Source organism: Lethenteron reissneri, chromosome 16 (assembly GCF_015708825.2).
Source record: "Lethenteron reissneri isolate LAM-NWPU_2019-01 chromosome 16, ASM1570882v1, whole genome shotgun sequence".
NCBI lineage: Eukaryota > Metazoa > Chordata > Hyperoartia > Petromyzontiformes > Petromyzontidae > Lethenteron > Lethenteron reissneri.
The window spans coordinates 15,921,035-15,939,710 of record NC_083794.1 but is presented as its reverse complement, the minus strand read 5'-3'; the positions used below and the strand labels follow the sequence as shown (position 1 = coordinate 15,939,710).

General features: G+C 60.0%; 1 protein-coding gene across 1 annotated transcript in view; it reads right to left on the bottom strand.

Moving 5' to 3' along the window:
• The window catches only part of LOC133343091 (F-BAR and double SH3 domains protein 2-like), a 61,874-nt gene that overhangs the window by 13,092 nt on the left and 30,106 nt on the right, over nt 1–18,676 (bottom strand). Inside the window, 10 exon segments of the mRNA XM_061552594.1 lie at nt 1,386–1,547; nt 10,636–10,761; nt 11,717–11,839; nt 12,880–12,972; nt 13,517–13,639; nt 14,516–14,644; nt 14,767–14,833; nt 15,082–15,218; nt 15,577–15,730; nt 16,956–17,029. Coding sequence (XP_061408578.1) covers nt 1,386–1,547; nt 10,636–10,761; nt 11,717–11,839; nt 12,880–12,972; nt 13,517–13,639; nt 14,516–14,644; nt 14,767–14,833; nt 15,082–15,218; nt 15,577–15,730; nt 16,956–17,029 — 1,188 coding nt within the window.

The following is an 18,676-nucleotide window of genomic DNA, read 5'->3' as shown; positions in this document are numbered from 1 at the left end:
CAGGGACAGTAGTTTGTGTGTCTATGGGTCTCCGTGGGATGACTCCAACCACCCCCCTCCTCCTCAGCCTCCCGTCACCATCACCGCGCCATCGAACGAGGCTCCCCACAACGAGGGGGAGGTCGCCGCTCCTCCTCCTCCCCCGCCCGCACACCCCCCCCCGTCCACTCCCTGCGGCCCCCCCCTTCCCCGCCCCCCTGCCTCCCCGTCCCAAGTCCAGGCTCACGGTCATTTCCCGTGGCCACACAGGGACTCGTAGACTCGCACGGGGACTCGTAGACTCGCACGGGGACTCGTAGACTCGCACAGGGACTCGTAGACTCGCACGGGGACTCGCGTCCCTCCGACTCGGGGAGACCTGCGACTGCATCCCTGCTGCCGCTGGGTAAGCCCACGGTGCGCCGCGTTGAGATTCCCGGCCCTCCAGCCGCGGCACGAAGCCCAGGGCGGTCGTGGGCGGCAGCATCAGCAGCAACATCATCATCAGCATCATCATTAGCATCATATCTGAACCGGTCTGGGGCCTCCCCCTGAGTCGACTCGGCCTTAAGTGCGCGAGAACCACCGTGAACGTGTCGCGACAAGCACTCGCACAGGAGCACACCTGCACACTTGCGTGCACGCTCACCTTCACCGCCGTGCGGTCCCCAGATCCCCCCCCCTCCCCCCACCCACCGGCCCAGCTGTACCGGGGTCACGCGGCCCCCCACCCTCATTCATATTCCAGCCGAGATTCGGCATTTGGGCCGCATCCCCCCCCCGGGCAGCAGCGAGCGGCCCCACGTAATTAGAATGGATCCAGCACCCCGCTCACTCCTCCTGCTCCTCCCCCCATGTCTCCCTCCTGCTCCTCCTCATCCCTGCATCTCCCTCCTTCTCTCCCTCCTCCTCCTGCTGTGTGCCATCGCTGGTATGCGTGAACATCACGCCACATCGTCGCCACATCGTCACCACAATTATCACCACAATCGTCATCACCACCATCATCATCATCATCTACCCACCAGAGACTAAAGCCTGGCTGACTGTGATGAGATCAGAGTCTGAAGATGCAGGCTGGGATCGTTCAGTGACGTCACCAGAGACCGTGGCGCTCCGAGCAAGACCAGGCATGGTAATTGGCTACGGACGTCAAAGAAAACGAATCGCGGAGTTCGCTAATTGGCTGACCTCTTAATGATGGTTTGGGAGAACCGAACGCGCCCCTTTAACATTGACATTTAAAAACACAGAGTGGAGTCAAGAGTTTGACTGCTAACGTCGAGTAGACTGGCACGCAAATCCCCCTCGCAATCGCTCATCACAACACGAGAACACAGGAAGGAGGTTATGCGGTAAGGAGGGAACGCAGGAAGGAGGGAACACAGGAACAGCGCAGTCCTCACCGTGGGCGAGAGTTCCCCGTTGTTGCGCCGCGCCTCGGTCGCGCGCCGCTCGCTCTCCAGCTCGGCCGTCGCTTTGGTCATGGCGCCGTCGAGCCAGAGGTCGGCGTCGACGCCGACGCGCCGCAGCAGCGAGAGGCACGCGGCGGCCTTGAGCCGGTCCGTCTGCGGGCGCAACCACACGCAGCGGCCGCGTGGTGAACAATGGCGGTCGCAATCGCGTTCGATCGCGTTCGCACGCGGCGCTGTCCTTCAGTAAAATCGCTCAACCTCACACCCGCCGGGGAACCACAGATGAGCGGGGAAGGCGGCCGCAGCAGCTGCAGCAGCCAGGCGGTAAGCCGGTACTACAAACGATTGCCCAGGCTCTGCAGTCCTCTATGTAGCAAGATTTTTTTCAGCCAATTAAATGAGTACTTATCAGTGTGGGAGCCGTACCGGCTTCTCCTGGCGAGCCGAGGTCTAACACCTCCTCGACGCCCACGGGAAGGGGTTTCACAACATTTGCGCATTCCACCAACCTTCGCTGTGTCCAGAGTGCTGGATTACAGGCCACGTGCATAGCCACGACCGCCAGTCGAGCCTTTCATAGACCACTGATACAAGTGCTGTTAGCGTGCACACCTATCAAGGTCTGCTCGCACACACGCAAGCGTGAGAGCACTTGCACATGAAAAGAAGCTTTTGTGAAAGCAGGCACGTACACACACAAACACACGCAAAGCACAGATGTCCACCAAGGAATGGACACGCGACGAACACAAGTACGCTCACACGAATAAACGCATGTGTGCAGCCACTACACAACACAAACACCCCCCATATGGCCTTGAACACACTGTTGGGGCAAGTGTTGTTCGCGAGCACATATAAAGGCCGGCACGGTACACGAGGGGGTAGGTGGCCAACACCAAGCCCAACCGCCTTTGTCTCCCTGTTTACACATCGCACCAGGTACTCATTTGAGGCTCAGTCGATCTAAAGGAGGCCTAGACTGATTCAGATAATCATCACCGGTGTTGACCGCGAGAGGGAATTGAACTCGGGTCGCTGGGTTCGTAGCGCAGCGCGCTAACCGTTACACTACTGCACGCTACACGACACACACGTGCACACGTACGTGCGCATGCACGCATAGGTGCTTGCACGCACTGGCAGACGATGCACACACAACACGCACGCAGGAACGCTGCAGTCATTAAGCTGATTTGTTGAGACCAGATGCTCGTGCAGACTGGAGCCGAGTGAACGTCTCTCTCTCTGCCATCACGGGGAGTCGGTGCCACTCGCGACTCCGCAGGTGATGGCGTCGGTGCGGGGAAGCGCGGTGCGGGTCGCGGCGTCGCGGGGGTCACGGGGACGCTGAGCGGGGGAGCGGAGATGACAGGGTCTCACTCCGTCAGAGACACACAGCCGACTTGGCACCGTGTCCCCGTGTCCTCGTCTCCCTGGATTCCCATGATTCCGTGTTCCCTAGTTCCCTGGTTCGTGTTCTCATCTTCCTGCATTCCTATGTTCCCATATTCCCTCCTCCTATGTTCCCACGATCGTGTGTCATCACATCCACACATCCTATCTTCCCACGTCCCCGTGTTCTCATCTTCCCGTGTCCGTGTCCGTGTCCCACATTGCTACGTCCCCGTGTTCCCGATAGTGCCACCTCAACCATTCCCATTCATACTCACTCCCACTCGAAGCGTCACCACGAACACAACGCACTTCCCCCCCCCCACTAATGGTGTGGGTTGAGTGGTGGGTGGGTGGGTGAGGGAGAGGTGGGGCCCCATGTCTCTCTGTCTGGCAGCTGTAATTGGCAGTGGTACGCTTGAACGGCAAGGCACGTATGCACTCACGCGCACAGATGCAAGCACGCGTGTGCTAGCGTATAAGTATGCTCATGCACGTAGGCGCACATATGCACGCACGTATGCACACGCTCACACATGTACGCGCACACACATGCGCCGCACGTGCACAAAGACATGCACTCATCTGTGCACGCTCGCATGCACATGCACGCTCGCACACCCCGCATCGCACCATGCACACAAACCAGCCGCACGCTGCATTTCTCACGAGGGCGGGAGTGGGGGGGCGGCCGTGACAGAGAGGCAATAAACACTGGAGACCTCCCTGGCTAGGTAAACCGCCAGCCACGTGCCGACTGCTCCAGTCGGACCAGCGACTCGGTGTGAACACAGCTCAGAACGCCGCAATGAAGGGGGGCGGTGGGGGGCTCTGCCACCTCCTTGGCGATTGGCCGAGGAGGTCGATTAGGTTTCGCAAAACTCCGTTCCCGTGGGCATCGACGCAGTGCCCTGGCTGGCCAGGAGGCGGCGGTGCGGCAAAGTGCGGACTAATCTCCGTCGGTACCATCTGTACGGCACCGACGTGCCGCGCCTTTCACGTGCGTGGGGTTTTCTCGGGGTGCTACGGTTTCCTCAAATATGTGTAGACACTCATTAATTGGCTGGAAACATCTTCATATGTAAAGCACTGCAGAGCTTGCACAACGGCTGGTAGCGCCAGCTCGCCGCCCGGCTCCTGATCCTTCACTCGTCTGTGGTTCCTCGGCTCCTGTGAGATGCAATTTGTGTGAACGTTGCTGAATAAAAGTAAACATTATTATTATTATTCCCAATAGGCGCAATAATATGGCCCCGCGGCATTCACAGCCTGCTGTAGAGGTCATAGGTGTAACCTGGCAGGTCGCCCGGTATGCCACTGCTATTGGTCTTGAGTGGGAATCAAACTCGGGTCACCTGGTTCGTAGTGCAGCGTATCAACCACTACTGCTCACAACTACGCACATACATAGCACACGTCATGACACATATACACACACCTCCATTCTTCTAACTCGTATAGCAGACACTCATACAATTAATATTGTACTCATCTCTACCCACAAACCTCCGCTTCTCCCACAATCCCCTGCATTCCCCAATACCCCCCACCCCACACGGCGAAACCACCCCTCCCCTCCGCACACTTTATTCATTATTACTCTCAGCCAGAGCAATTTACAGCCACAATTCTGTAATTTAGGGCAAATTAAAAACGCAAATATTGCACATCCAGCGTAAATCAGATCACGTTGCCCTTCATGAATGTGCAGTGCAAGGCAAGCGTTGCTGGGAGCAGAGAGAGGGGGGAGAGAATCAAATGAGGGAGGGAGGGAAGGGACACGGTATTGGGAAAGCCGAAGGGAGCGAGGGAAGCACGAGAAATCGCAGAATGGAGCTATGCGGCAGCAAGGAAATAAATGAGCAATGAGGGGGAGTGAGGGGGAGTGAGGGGGAGTGAGGGAGACACGGAGAGACGGGGAGGGGAGAGATGTGGCGGCGGCAAGGAGGGGGGACGGGGAGGGGGCAGTGAAGAGAGATTTCTCCGAGCCGGAAGTCACGCATGCGTGTCGTGCGTACGGGCAGTCTTGCCACACACACGCATGCACACACACGCGTGCACACACACGCATGCACACACACGCGTGCATGTAGACACGGACGAGTGCACGCACACAACAACACCGTCACAACCAACCGCAAGAACGGGGAGACCCCAAATCAGATATTCACGATGGCGGCCATAGAAGTGCCGGTGGTGGCCGACTGCACCGCCTGACAGGCACCTGTCCCCCTCCGACACCCCCACCACCCTCCTATGAGGGGGGCCCACACGGTCTCCCTGGGGGGGCCACTGGACAGCCCCCCCCCCGCCGCATTGCGATGGCGACGCGTGCCTCGAAGCGATGGCGATGCGTGCGAGTGGGAGCATGTGTACGTGCGAGTGGGAGCGTGTGCACGTGCGAGTGGGAGCATGTGTACGTGCGAGTGGGAGTGTGTGTACGTGCGAGTGGGAGCGTGTGTACGTGCGAGTGGGAGCGTGTGTACGTGCGAGTGGGAGCGTGTGTACGTGCGAGTGGGAGCGGGAGCGTGTGTACGTGCGAGTGGGAGCGTGTGTACGTGCGAGTGGGAGCGTGTGTACGTGCGAGTGGGAGCGTGTGGACGTGCGAGTGGGAGCGTGTGTACGTGCGAGTCAGGGCGTGTGTACGTGCGAGTGGGAGCGTGTGTACGTGCGAGTGGGAGCGTGTGTACGTGCGAGTGGGAGCGTGTGTACGTGCGAGTGGGAGTGTGTGTACGTGCGAGTGGGAGCGTGTGTACGTGCGAATGGGAGCGTGTGTACGTGCGAGTGGGAGTGTGTGTACGTGCGAGTGGGAGCGGGAGCGTGTGTACGTGCGAGTGGGAGCGTGTGTACGTGCGAGTGGGAGCGTGTGTACGAGCGAGTCGAGTGCCTGATGACGACCGTACGAAGGAGCCCCATTGCACATTCGCGAGCAGCGATGCAAATGGGGAGTTGTGCGTTATCGACAAGCGGCTCTGAGAAATTCAATCGCTACGCCGAGTCGTGACCAATCACAAAATCGCTGCGAGTTGGAAGAGGGGGGGGGCAGATGAATCACTGGACTGGGGATCGGTGTGCATCTGAGCCCCGGGACGAGGGGTGGACGGATGGAGGAGGGGCGGAGGTGGTGTCAGGTGGGACGGGGATGGTGATGGTCCAAGATGAGGAGGGGAGATGCGTGTTGGTGGTGTGGTTTGGGTGTCGAGGTGGAGGATTGCAGAGGAGAGGGAGGTGGTGGTGCTTGGCGAGGAAGGGAGGAGGGCGAGGGGAGCGGTGGGCAGCAGCGACAACCCAAGCCAGAGCCAGGGACCGCATTCCAATTCAGAACGCGGGTAGCATGGGGGGGGGGGGGGATAACGTGCGGGGAGGGGCAGGGGGGGCTGGGGGTGGGGGGCCTCCCACGTTGGTATTCCTGCCGTGTCACGCCGCCTCCGTCACGGTGGCGAGGCGGAGGTTCCCTTCCCCGCGTCGCCTCCGAGGCGAGCGAGGCGAGGCGGCGATCGTCACCGGCGCGGGGCGCCGTGTGGGTGACGAGACTCGCAGAGCGTCCCTCTCGTACGCGGCCGCAGCTCCGCGTGTCACCGCCGTCGTGATCGTCGTCGTCGTCACGAGACATCGTCTGTCGACTGCTGGATACCTTCCCCTACATCATCATGTGATACGGGCTATGCACTGCGAGACAAAAAATCTCCCATGACACGTGGTCTATCCACTGCTGAGGGTCTCAGAGCGCACCTAGCCTGGCACAAGCGCTGCCGAGGTGTCCGCGGGTATACAAGTGCGGAGTCTTGTGTGAATGTCCCCCCCGTGCGTGCGTGCGGCTCCACCACCCCCTCTTGGTGCTACTCGCTAACAGCACTTGTCCCAAGAGTCTGTAAAGGCTATAGGGGGAACTTTGTCTTTGTGTGTGGGGGGGGGGGTCACAGGTGGCTCCAGATTACCCACAATCACTCCCCTCCCACACGCCTCCTCACATCTCCTCCCAGCACGGCGCTTACCAATCAGTGAGTAACGATTTGAAAAGCGAGGGACCTAATTAAATGTCTTCGTTATTTATTTAAGCCAACATCTGACGATTATATATTTATATTTCACTTGGCGACATTCTCCTGATTGGGCGCTCAGAGAACACGGCGGATTCCATTGGTGGCAGCGTAAACCGGTGTTCACCTCACCGCTCCACCTCACCGCTCCACCTCACCGCTCCACCTCACCGCTCCACCTCACCGCTCCACCTCACTACTCCACCACTCCACTCCACCTCACCACTCCACCACTCCGCTCCACTTCACCACTCCACCTCACCGCTCCACCTCACTACTCCACCACTCCACTCCACCACTCCACTCCACCTCACTGCTCCACCACTCCGCTCCACCACTCTGCTCCACCTCACCACTCCACCTCACCGCTCCACCACTCCGCTCCACCTCACTACTCCACCACTCCACCCCACCTCACTGCTCCACCACTCCGCTCCACCACTCCGCTCCACCTCACCACTCCACCTCACCGCTCCACCTCACTACTCCACCACTCCACTCCACCTCACTGCTCCACCACTCCGCTCCACCACTCTGCTCCACCTCACCACTCCACCTCACCGCTCCACCACTCCGCTCCACCTCACTACTCCACCACTCCACCCCACCTCACTGCTCCACCACTCCGCTCCACCACTCCGCTCCACCTCACCACTCCACCTCACCGCTCCACCTCACTACTCCACCACTCCACTCCACCTCACCACTCCACCTCACCACTCCACCTCACCACTCCACCTCACCGCTCCACCACTCCACTCCACCTCACCGCTCCACCTCACCGCTCCACCACTCCACTCCACCTCACCGCTCCACCTCACCGCTCCACCACTCCGCTCCACCACTCCGCTCCACCTCACCGCTCCACCTCACCGCTCCACCTCACCACTCCACCTCACCGCTCCACCACTCCACCTCACCGCTCCACCACTCCACCACTCCGCTCCACCACTCCGCTCCACCTCACCGCTCCACCACTCCGCTCCACCACTCCGCTCCACCACTCCGCTCCACCACTCCGCTCCACCACTCGGCTCCACCTCACCGCTCCACCACTCCGCTCCACCACTCCGCTCCACCACTCCGCTCCACCACTCCGCTCCACCTCACCGCTCCACCACTCCGCTCTACCACTCCACCGCTCCACCTCACCGCTCCACCTCACCGCTCCACCACTCCGCTCTACCACTCCACCGCTCCACCTCACCGCTCCACCTCACCGCTCCATCACTCCGCTCTACCACTCCACCGCTCCACCTCACCGCTCCACCTCACCGCTCCACCACTCCGCTCTACCACTCCACCGCTCCACCTCACGACTCAACTAAATCACTGCACCTTACCCCTCACCAGCTCGCCTCACCACTCCCCCCCCCCCCCCCCCCCCTGTCTCTCCCCAGCTCGTTAGTCAGCCATTTATTAACGGTCTTGATCTCCAAAACCGTGGAGGGGGGGCGGTGAGAGAGGGGGGCGGTGAGAGGGGGGGGGGCAGAGCGCCGTGTGTTTGAGCCAATGAAAGAACCCCCCTTGGCCCCCCAGAGGCCATTACCCAAAGCCGTGGGGGGGGGGGCTGCGTGTGAGTGGATCACTCCCCCCCTTCCCCCCTCCTTCCACCGTGCCACTGATTGCAGCACAACGGGAGGATAATTGGGAGGAAGGTGGAAACTTCGATTTTGTTTTAATGTTTCTCGAGTGTGCATCATCACCGTCATCGTCGTCATCGTCATCATCGTCATCAGTATCATCGTCATCGTCATCAGTATCATCGTCATCAGTATCATCGTCATCATCGTCATCAGTATCATCGTCATCAGTATCATCGTCATCAGTATCATCAGCAGTATCATCGTCATCAGTATCATCGTCATCATCGTCATCGTCATCATCGTCATCACCGTCATCAGTATCATCTTCATCATCGTCATCGTCATCACCGTCATCAGTATTATCGTCAGCAGTATCATCGTCATCATCGTCATCATCGTTATCAGTATCATCGTCATTAGTATCATCGTCATCATCGTCATCGTCGTCATCAGTATCATCGTCATCATCGTCAGCAGTATCATCATCATCGTCATCAGTATCATCGTCATCATCGTCATCATCGTTATCATCGTCGTGCAGTTGACCTGCCGCCCTCGTCTTGGGGAGTGGCTTCATCCAGCAGTGGATTTACTATGGCTGATGATGGTGAGATACCACTGGTGCACCCTACCCCACTCCGCCCTGCCAGCTTCCAAGGAAACCTGCCCCCCACTGCCCCCTTACCGTAAACCCCATCGAGACCCCTATCAGAACATCTTCATCCTACTCACACTTTGGACCGAAAGACTGATGCAGAGACCCATAAACTCACATAGAGACCCATAGACTTACATAGAGACTCTATGACTCACATAGAGACTCATAGACTCACATAGAGACCCATAGACCCACGTGGGTCTCTATGTGAGTGTATGGGGGGGGGGGCTGAGTGCAGCGCAAGGATTAACGGAGTCAATCAATCGGCGGCGCCACTCCACACGGCCACCACTCGCTCCACTAATTAAGTGTCAAGCCTCGTCTCGTTCACAGCCTCCTACACGCCCCCCCACCACCCCTCCCCCCCACGGACACATCCCCAACCGCTGCCCGCCTCTGACGATAAGCCAATCAACACCCCCCCCCACCCAAACTGAAGAGTCACTCGTGACGCCTACATTCACCATCATCGTCACAGCAACATCGCCTACCCATACGCATCAAGTCACCGCTGCGGACTTGCCCTGCAGCAACATCGCACAATCGTCCCTCACCCACCAAAGTCAACATCCCAACGAGACCGCCCATCGCGACAACGCCGACATCACCGACGTCAACCCACCGCCCCCCGCTGGCGCTCACCACCACCCAAACCCAACCATCGTCACTCCTGACGCTGCCGACAGGCAGCGTAATCATTATAATAATAACACCAGCGGGGTTATTATAATTATTATAACACCAGTGGGGTTATTATGCCACGGGGAATCGCCGCGTCTCATTTGAAACCTCCGCAATGGTTCCCGAGCGCTCGCTACTCATCCCCACGGCTGTTTCGCGGCACGAGAACGATTCAGAAGTCCTGCGCTTGAGAGCGGTTAGCAGAGACACACGGGGAGAGAGACGGGGGCAGAGGAACATGAGGAGAGACACGGGGAGAGAGACGTGTGCAGAGAGACACGGGGAGAAAGACATGGAGAGACGAGGCACAGACAGAGACAACGAGAGACACGGAGGGAGAGACACGGAGAGATGATAGGGAGACACTTTTAGAAGTAGACATCACACGCTGACGGGGAGCACGCTCAACACACAAACAACACATTTGTCAATTATAATAATGCATAAAATAACACTGCACATAAAGGTGCTATGAAGAAGGGCCATTTCCAGAAACGTTGCCTACGATATATTTTCCGTTTAAGGCCACACACGGTGTCGATGCTGTAGATGTGCGTCACTGCGTGTGTGGGTGTGCGCATGGGGAGCGGTCGCGCAGTGATGAGTGCACCGTGGCACCGAACCCGGCCAGCCCGAGTTTGATTCCCGCTCACGGCGGCCAACTTAGTAACTTAGTAGCCGGTGAAATGTACAAGCCTCAACACGCGAGGGAGACAAAGAGGGTCGAGAATGGGGCTGGCCACCCCCCCACCCCTCGTGCACCATGCTGGCCTTAACAGGTGCTCGCTAAGAGCACTTGCCCCAGCAGAATGTTGAAAACTATACGGGGGATCCTTGTCTTTGTGTGTGCGCGCGTGCAAGCGAGCGAGCGAGCGTCTCACCTCCGCTTTCCGGATGCTCTCCCGTGCGTCCTCCATCTTTGCCTCCATGTCAAGGTTGGCGGCCGGATCCGGAACTCCCCCCGGGCCCCCCGCACCCGCCATCTGCCCCTCCAGCCCCTCGAGTACCTAGAGCAGCACCATCATCATCAGCACCATCATCATCAGCACCATCATCATCAGCCGCAGTACAGACAGGGACCCACATCAGCCGGTGTGGTCGGCGAGCGCCCGTCACAGCCGTGTAGTGTCGGGGGGCAATTTGGAAGGCCTAGCCCCCCTGTTAGATTATTATCGTTGCAGCAAAAACACCGCTCGTGAAAAATTTGGCATTCAACGCAACTGATGACATGAAGGGATGGACGTCGCAGCCTCTCGGCTGAGAGCACGGATGAGAGTGGAGTGCACGATAGACGAGAGTCTCCCACCCACTGGGTGGGTGGGAGACTCACCCACTGGGTGGGTGGGAGACTCACTCACTGGGTGGGTGGGAGACTCACTCACTGGGTGGGTGGGAGACTCACCCACTGGGTGGGTGGGAGACTTACTCACTGGGTGGGTGGGAGACTCATCCACTGGGTGGGTGGGAGACTCACTCACTGGGTGGGTGGGAGACTCACCCACTGGGTGGGTGGGTGGGAGACTCACCCACTGGGTGGGTGGGTGGGAGACTCACCCACTGGGTGGGTGGGTGGGAGACTCACCCACTGGGTGGGTGGGTGGGAGACTCACCCACTGGGTGGGTGGGAGACTCACCCACTGGGTGGGTGGGTGGGAGACTCACCCACTGGGTGGGTGGGTGAGAGACTCACCCACTGGGTGGGTGGGTGGGAGACTCACCCACTGGGTGGGTGGGAGACTCACCCACTGGGTGGGTGGGTGGGAGACTCACCCACTGGGTGGGTGAGAGACTCACCCACTGGGTGGGTGGGTGAGAGACTCACCCACTGGGTGGGTGGGTGGGAGACTCACCCACTGGGTGGGTGGGAGACTCACCCACTGGGTGGGTGGGTGGGTGGGAGACTCACCCACTGGGTGGGTGGGTGAAAGACTCACTCACTGGGTGGGTGGGTGGGAGACTCACCCACTGGGCGTGCACGGAGACCTTGTGGTCTCGTGCCACCTTCGAGGCCCACTTGCGGGCCTCCTTGTCCAGGCTCTGGTCGACCTCCTCCGCTCCCTCCTCAGGGCCCAGCAGCTCGGGACCCTGGAGACAGGAGAAAGATGGAAAAGGGGATAGGGACCAGGGGACAGGGCACAAGGGTTAGGGGATAGCGGACAGGGGACAGGGGAAACGGGAGAGGAGACAGGGGGCAGGGAATAGGGGCAGGTGGACAGACCACAGAGGAGGGACAGTTCGGGCGACTGCTGGATTAGGGTTCCCCACAGAGCGCGGGTTTTGTGGGGTTTCTGTGACCATACTTCGCCACGTTGGTTGGTACAGAGTGGTGCCGGCGGGGGACACAGACGTGGGAGCACAGAAGTACAGAACAATACGAGTCTATTTGGGGAGACCTGGTGATAAATGGCGGAGCTGGGAACAAAACTTGCGATGAAAATAGAACATGCAGTTGCGTACACGCCACCGGCACACGTGTGACGGAGCACATGCGTGACGGAGCACACGCGTGACGGAGCACATGCGTGACGGAGCACACGCGCAGGACACACAGGGCAATACGCAATGCACACGCCCACGCACGACAACACACACGCCCACCCACGAGAACACACACACCCTACGCGCGTCGAACTTTGCAGCCAAAGAAACTCATTGGGTGGAGGTCACGCCCACTCGGCGGCGGAGGGGAGGGTGGGGGATGTTTGCACAGAGGAGCCGATTCAATCCGGGCCGAGCGTGCCCGCCCGCACGCCCGTACGCCCACGCGGCTTCTCAAATTAAATCTCCGTTTGTTCATCTTTATTGAGGTCTTTCCCCCGACCTCCAAACGGCTCCCGCACCCCGCCGGAGTCAGGGAGGGGGGCCGTCCGGACGGCGGGCCCGCGTTTGGGCGTTGGGGTGAGCGGCCAGACCGGCCGAGAGGGAGAGCGGCGCGGCCGACCACCGCGCGAGCGGGTGCCGTGCGGGAAAGCGGCGCCGCCACGGAGACGGAGCGGCGGAATCGACCCGTGCGCGGAAGCCACGAGGACCGCGAGAGGCGGCGACGGCCCGGGTGGGCCTTCGCGCGGCGACGGCCCGCGTGGGCCTTCGCGCGGCAGCGGATGGAGCACGGGAGAGGGACTCACGGCGTCGTCGCCGGTGTGCGCGCAGAAGGGCGGCAGCTCCATCACCACCGCGTTCTCGCGCAGGAAGAGCTGCAGGTCGTGCTCGCGAGACACCTACGGCGGCACGCACGGCACGCTCAGGACAGCGCTCAATACACAGACAGCACACCGCCTCGCGCAGAGCAGGGCACGCCCAGTACGTATACGGAACTCGTGCAACACACGTACAGCACGACCGTGCGCATGCGTGTGTGCGTGTGCATACGTGACCGCACTTGCGCGTGCGTGCGTCTGTGTGCGTGCAGTGGTTAATGCACTGCGCTATGAATCCATCGAACCAATTTTGATTCTCGCTCATGGCTTACATTAGTGGCAAATATTTGAACAGGTTTCTGGTCTTCCCCTAGGTCAGCTCAGCCTTAAAAAAGCACTGGAGAGGAAAAGGTGTAGAACGGCCACCTTTGTCTCCCCAGTGGAAATGTTTACACAACGCAACAGGTCCTCATTTAAGGCTGAAATTAACTGAGGGAGGCCCCGGACCGGTTCAAATAATTGTCACCGATGGTGGCCACGAGCGGGAATCGAACGTGGGTCGCCAGGTTCGTAGCACGGTGCACTGACCACTGCACTCGCGCTCCCCACGTGCCAGTGTGCGTACCCCGTGTGCGGCCTGCAGCAGGGCCACGAAGGGCTCCTGCGTGCTCTGGCACGATTCGAGCTCCGTCTGGCCCAGCACGCAGAAATACTCGCACAGCCGCTCGTAGACGTCGCCATCCAGAGCCTGCAGCGCCCACACGCACGCACACACGTGCACACATACACACGTGCACACACACAAGCAATCATCATCGTAACGACGTCAACTCGCGATGCTGTGCCACTGCTACCGCGCGGTATCCGCTCCTCGCGCTCACAGCGAGAGGGGGGGCCGTGTCACCCCAACAGTGCTGCTGGGGCGAGTGCTGTTCTCGCACTCTTATCTACATGCTATGACGAAAGGCCGTGGCCCAAATCGTCATCTATTATATATCTTTAAGGCCACAGGGTTGTATTATTGACAAACGTGTTATTTGTGCGCTTGCACCACAGCCATCACAACAGCAGCGTCAGCGTCACCAGATAGCTCGAGTACCCAAGAAGACCGGCAAGGCGCACGAGGCCAGTGTGGTGCAAGCACCTACACCCGGCCACCTTTGTCTCCCCAGCGCTGACGCCGCACAGAGCCACACTCGGCGGTTATTTTCATCGTCGCGTCACCTTTCTCGACCGTCCTCCCCCCGGGCCGCCATCCGGGCTGCGGCCGCGTGGGCTTGGCCACGACGCCCACCGCGGACCGGCCACTGGGTGGCGACACCGCACCGGCGGACGCCGCCCGCGGCGGGGCACGGCCGTGGCGGGTCAACTCGACGCCGCCCGGACCGCGGCGCTGGCGGCCGTGGCGGGTGAAGCCCGCGGGGTGGCGCGGCTCCCGAGTGCCCAGGCGGGGCGACGGCAACAGGGTGCCCCCCCGCACCAACCGGGCTACGCCGCCGAGGGTGGCGGCCGTGGAGAGTTCGTGGAGAGTTCGTGGCGAGTTTGATCGCGAGTTTAGGGAGACTGTGGAGGGTTGAGGGAGAGGCCGTGTAGAGGAGAGGGAGGGAGAATTTGTGGCACATACCGAGAGCAGCGCGGGGATGTCGGTGCTGGCGTGGCGCTGCTGGTGAGCGTTGGCGCCCGCCACGCTTATCACGTACTCGTTCCGTGCCTGCCGCAGCTTCACGTGGCACTCCTTCCGCCTCGCCGCCATCTGGCGGGCAAGCGCGACACCGCCACGCCGCGGTCAACGTCACGACCCGGGCGACGACCAACACCACATCACAAACACCGCGATCGTGGCGCTGGCGCCAGTGACGGTGCAGGCGGACTCACCCTGGCGTTGGCTTTCTGCAGGCTCGCCTTGGAGTGGAAGAGGCTGCTGAACTCGCTCCGCTTGAGCCTGGAGAACCCAACGCACACGCGTGTCACACGCTGCTCCAGCCACCTTGTCCCCGTGTGCCCTGTGTTCGTGTGTCTCCTTGTGCCCGTGTAATCATGTTCCTGTCTCCCCGTGTCCCCATCTCCCAATCTCCACATCTCTCCGTGTCCCCCATCTCCCCGTGTCCCCATCTCCCCATCTTCCCGTGTCCTCATGTCCCCGTGTCCTCCATCTCCCCGTGTCCCCATGTCCTCATCTCCCTGTCCTACCAGCTCTCGGTGTCCCCACTCTTTCCTCGCGTCTGATTGGCCATTCGCTCCAGCTCAGAGAATCTCTTCTTGGCTTTCTCCAGCTCCTTCACCGTGTCGGCGAGCTCAGCCTGCAGAGTCACCAGACGGTCCGAGCACTGCGGAGACACACGGGGATACACACCGGGGGGGGGGACACGGGGACACAAACGGGGACACATAATGGCACAAATGCACAGACACATGCATGTGGACACACGGACGCGAACAAACACACAGGCCACACAGGCACACACGGACACGTGGGACACACTTACATTGACATGGGACACACATACATGGACACGTACAGACAGACACGGACACATGGACACACACACACGGACAATCACACATTGGTCAGGTACGGCGACCGTGGGCGAGCATTGGGCTACACGAGCAATGGGCGAGCAGTGCGGGTGCCCCGTGTGGGTGCCCGTGGAGAGGGGGAGGGGGGGGTCCCGCGTCTCGCCGCACCTTCTTGAGCTGGGCGTCGCGCGCCGCCCGCGCCGCCTTGGCCGGCTCGGCCACGCGGCTCCGGTAGCTCTCGGCCGCCACGAGGCGGCTGTTGGCGGCCTGCAGCGTGCCGAGCAGCACGAGGCGCCACACGGCGAACGCGCTCCTGCTGCCGCTGGGGGGACACGGAGGGGGAGGGGGGCGATGGTCGCCACGCGCGGAGTTACGGGCCGTCGCGCGCGGCGCCGCGATTCATCGCGCGCCGCGCTGTACGCCGCCACGCACCGCCGGGTTCGGTCGCATGGCACCGCGTGAGCGCCGCTAAACAGAGAGGGGGGCGTGCGGGGACGGAAGTCCCACGCCGAGTGCCCGGCGACTCGGCACAGGGACGGGGTTAACACTGCGCGTCAAGGGCACACCACCCATGCGCCACCACCACCACGGGCAGGTTGACACGACGACGACACACCGCCACCATCACGGGCAATCACTCATCACCGGCACACCATCCCCACTCACCAGCGTCATCACACGACACCATGCACACCCGTGTGTGTACGTGTGTGTGTGTGTGCACACGTGGCACAGTGGGAAGCACAGGTGGTGCATCTGCCACCCATCTCAATCAGTCAACCCATGCCACCTGGGTCTGTCCCCTTCCACAAGTGCTGTGGTGACATCAGCAGCACTTAGTGGCGGCTGTTGTTATTGTAGGCGCGTGTGTGTGTAGGCACATGTACATATAGTGTGTGTGTAGGCACATGTACATATAGTGTGTGTGTGTGTGTAGGCACATGTACATATAGTGTGTGTGTGTAGGCACATGTACATATAGTGTGTGTGTGTGTAGGCACATGTACATATAGTGTGTGTGTGTGTGTGTGCGAGGGCAGGACGTACGTATGGGTGTATATGCACGCAAGTGTTTGCGAGTGTTCTTGTGCGCGTGTGTGAGTGTGCGTGTGAGTGTGTGTGTGAGTGCGGGTGAGTGTGCTCGTGTGTGAGTGAGTGCGTGTGTGAGTGCGCGTGTGTGAGTGCGCATGTGTGAGTGTGAGTGCGTGTGTGAGTGCGCGTGTGTGAGTGCGTGTGCGTGAGTGCGCGTGTGTGAGTGCGCATGTGTGAGTGCGTGTGTGAGTGCGCGTGTGTGAGTGCGTGTGCGTGAGTGTGCTCGTGAGTGTGCGAGTGCGTGTGTGAGTGCGTGTGTGAGTGCGTGTGTGAGTGCGTGTGCGTGATTGTGCGAGTGCGTGTGTGAGTGCGTGTGCGTGAGTGTGCTCGTGAGTGTGCGAGTGCGTGTGTGAGTGCGCATGTGTGAGTGTGAGTGCGTGTGTGAGTGTGCGTGTGTGAGTGCGTGTGCGTGAGTGTGCTCGTGAGTGTGCGAGTGCGTGTGTGAGTGCGTGTACCTATTGTTCCCTCCCTCCGGTTCTTGCACGCTCCACTCTCTCCGAAGGAACTGTGACGACAGCTTCTGCAGGCCCTGCACACATGTGTGTACGTGTGTGTACGTGTGTGTACGTGTGTGTATGCGTGTATGCGTGTATGTATGCGTGTATGTATGCGTGTGTGTGTGTGTGTGTATGCGTGCGAGTGCATGTGTGCGACAGACACGTCAAGAATTAGGCGCGCAACAAGTCCTCAAATACAAATCGGACCTTAAGCTTACAACACACCTGCAGGATCTTGGGTGAGCGAATCAATTATTTATGACGATGCAAAGCATATGCAAAGTATATGCTCATAATTTAAAAAAATGTGTTGAGCATTGTGAACAGCCTGGAGGATGACACAATTGTTGTGAAACTCCTTCCCGGTGGGCGCCATGGAATCTCCCCGGTCGCACCCGTTCCTTCCCACACATTAATTGCCCACTAACACTTTGATACGTAGAGGACAGCAAAGCTCGGGTAAATCTGGCTGCTGCCTTCCTGCTTCTCTGTGGTTCCTCGTCCTCATGGCACCTCTGAGTCGGCCCCTCTCTCGTTCTTGCAGAGGGCGACGACCACGCGGCAGTGGAGCGGTGTCACAAGCGGACATTATTATAGGCACCCTTGCAAACGAGATGTGCCCAACACGTGGGATTTATCCAGGTGGAATATGTCAATTGTAAATACATAGAAACAGGATAAATGTTCAAACTACGAATTGCTGTGTGGGGGGAAGGGCATTCCAGGTCCCCCCATTAACCCCAGAGTTGAGTGACACCTGCGTGCCCTAAACAACCGGATTACAGCCATCATCATCACGCCCCGTGTGACAGCTGCACACATCACACCAAACACAAAGATCACCCCCCCCCCACCTCCATAGCCTATGCAGGCTGGGTGGGTTCCACATCAAACACAGACAAAGATCACCCGTATAGCCTTGAACAGACTCTTGGGACAAGTGTTACTCGTGAGCGAATTTGAAGGTTGACACGGCACAGGAAGAGGTGGGTGGCCAGAACCACGCCTAGCCACTTTTGTCTTCCCAATGCTGATGTTTTACACCCACACACACGCGCCATCGGGTGTCTCATTTGAGGTGGAGTTGACCTAGAGGAGGCCCAGGAGGGGTTCAGATATTCGTCACCGATGTTGGCCATGAGCGGGAGGAGCCTGCCGGCTCCTCTCGGAAGGGGGGGCCAGTCGAGCTTCCGTGTGGGGGGCCTCCGTAACGACTGGCCAAGGCGACCGCCGCCGGTGCTGCCGCTGCTGCTGGCGCAGGGCCCACGCCAGGGCTCCACGAACTGGCGGAAATCGACCTCGGGGCGTGGGGTTCATGGCGCAGTGCGCTAACCACTGTGCCACCGCTCCTCAACACACACACACATCACACATCGCACACGCGAAACGCAACACAGAGACCCGTCGGGGTTCGCCGAAGGGTTCGAATCGAAAGGCCCGGTGGCGACGAGCGCTACGCCTGGCTGGCCGTTGTCGAGGTCGCGATGGCCCACCACCGGTCACGCGTGTCACGAGGAGCGGTCCTAGTGGGCAGTAGCTCACACTCGAGCCCTCGTGAGGCCATCGGTGAGGGCTCACACGGACAGGCGGAGGGACGCAGGGGTGTGGTGGGGGGCCCCATTAACCTTTAACACTGCGTTCTCCACGAGCCCCCCCCCCAGTACAACTCAATTAAGGAG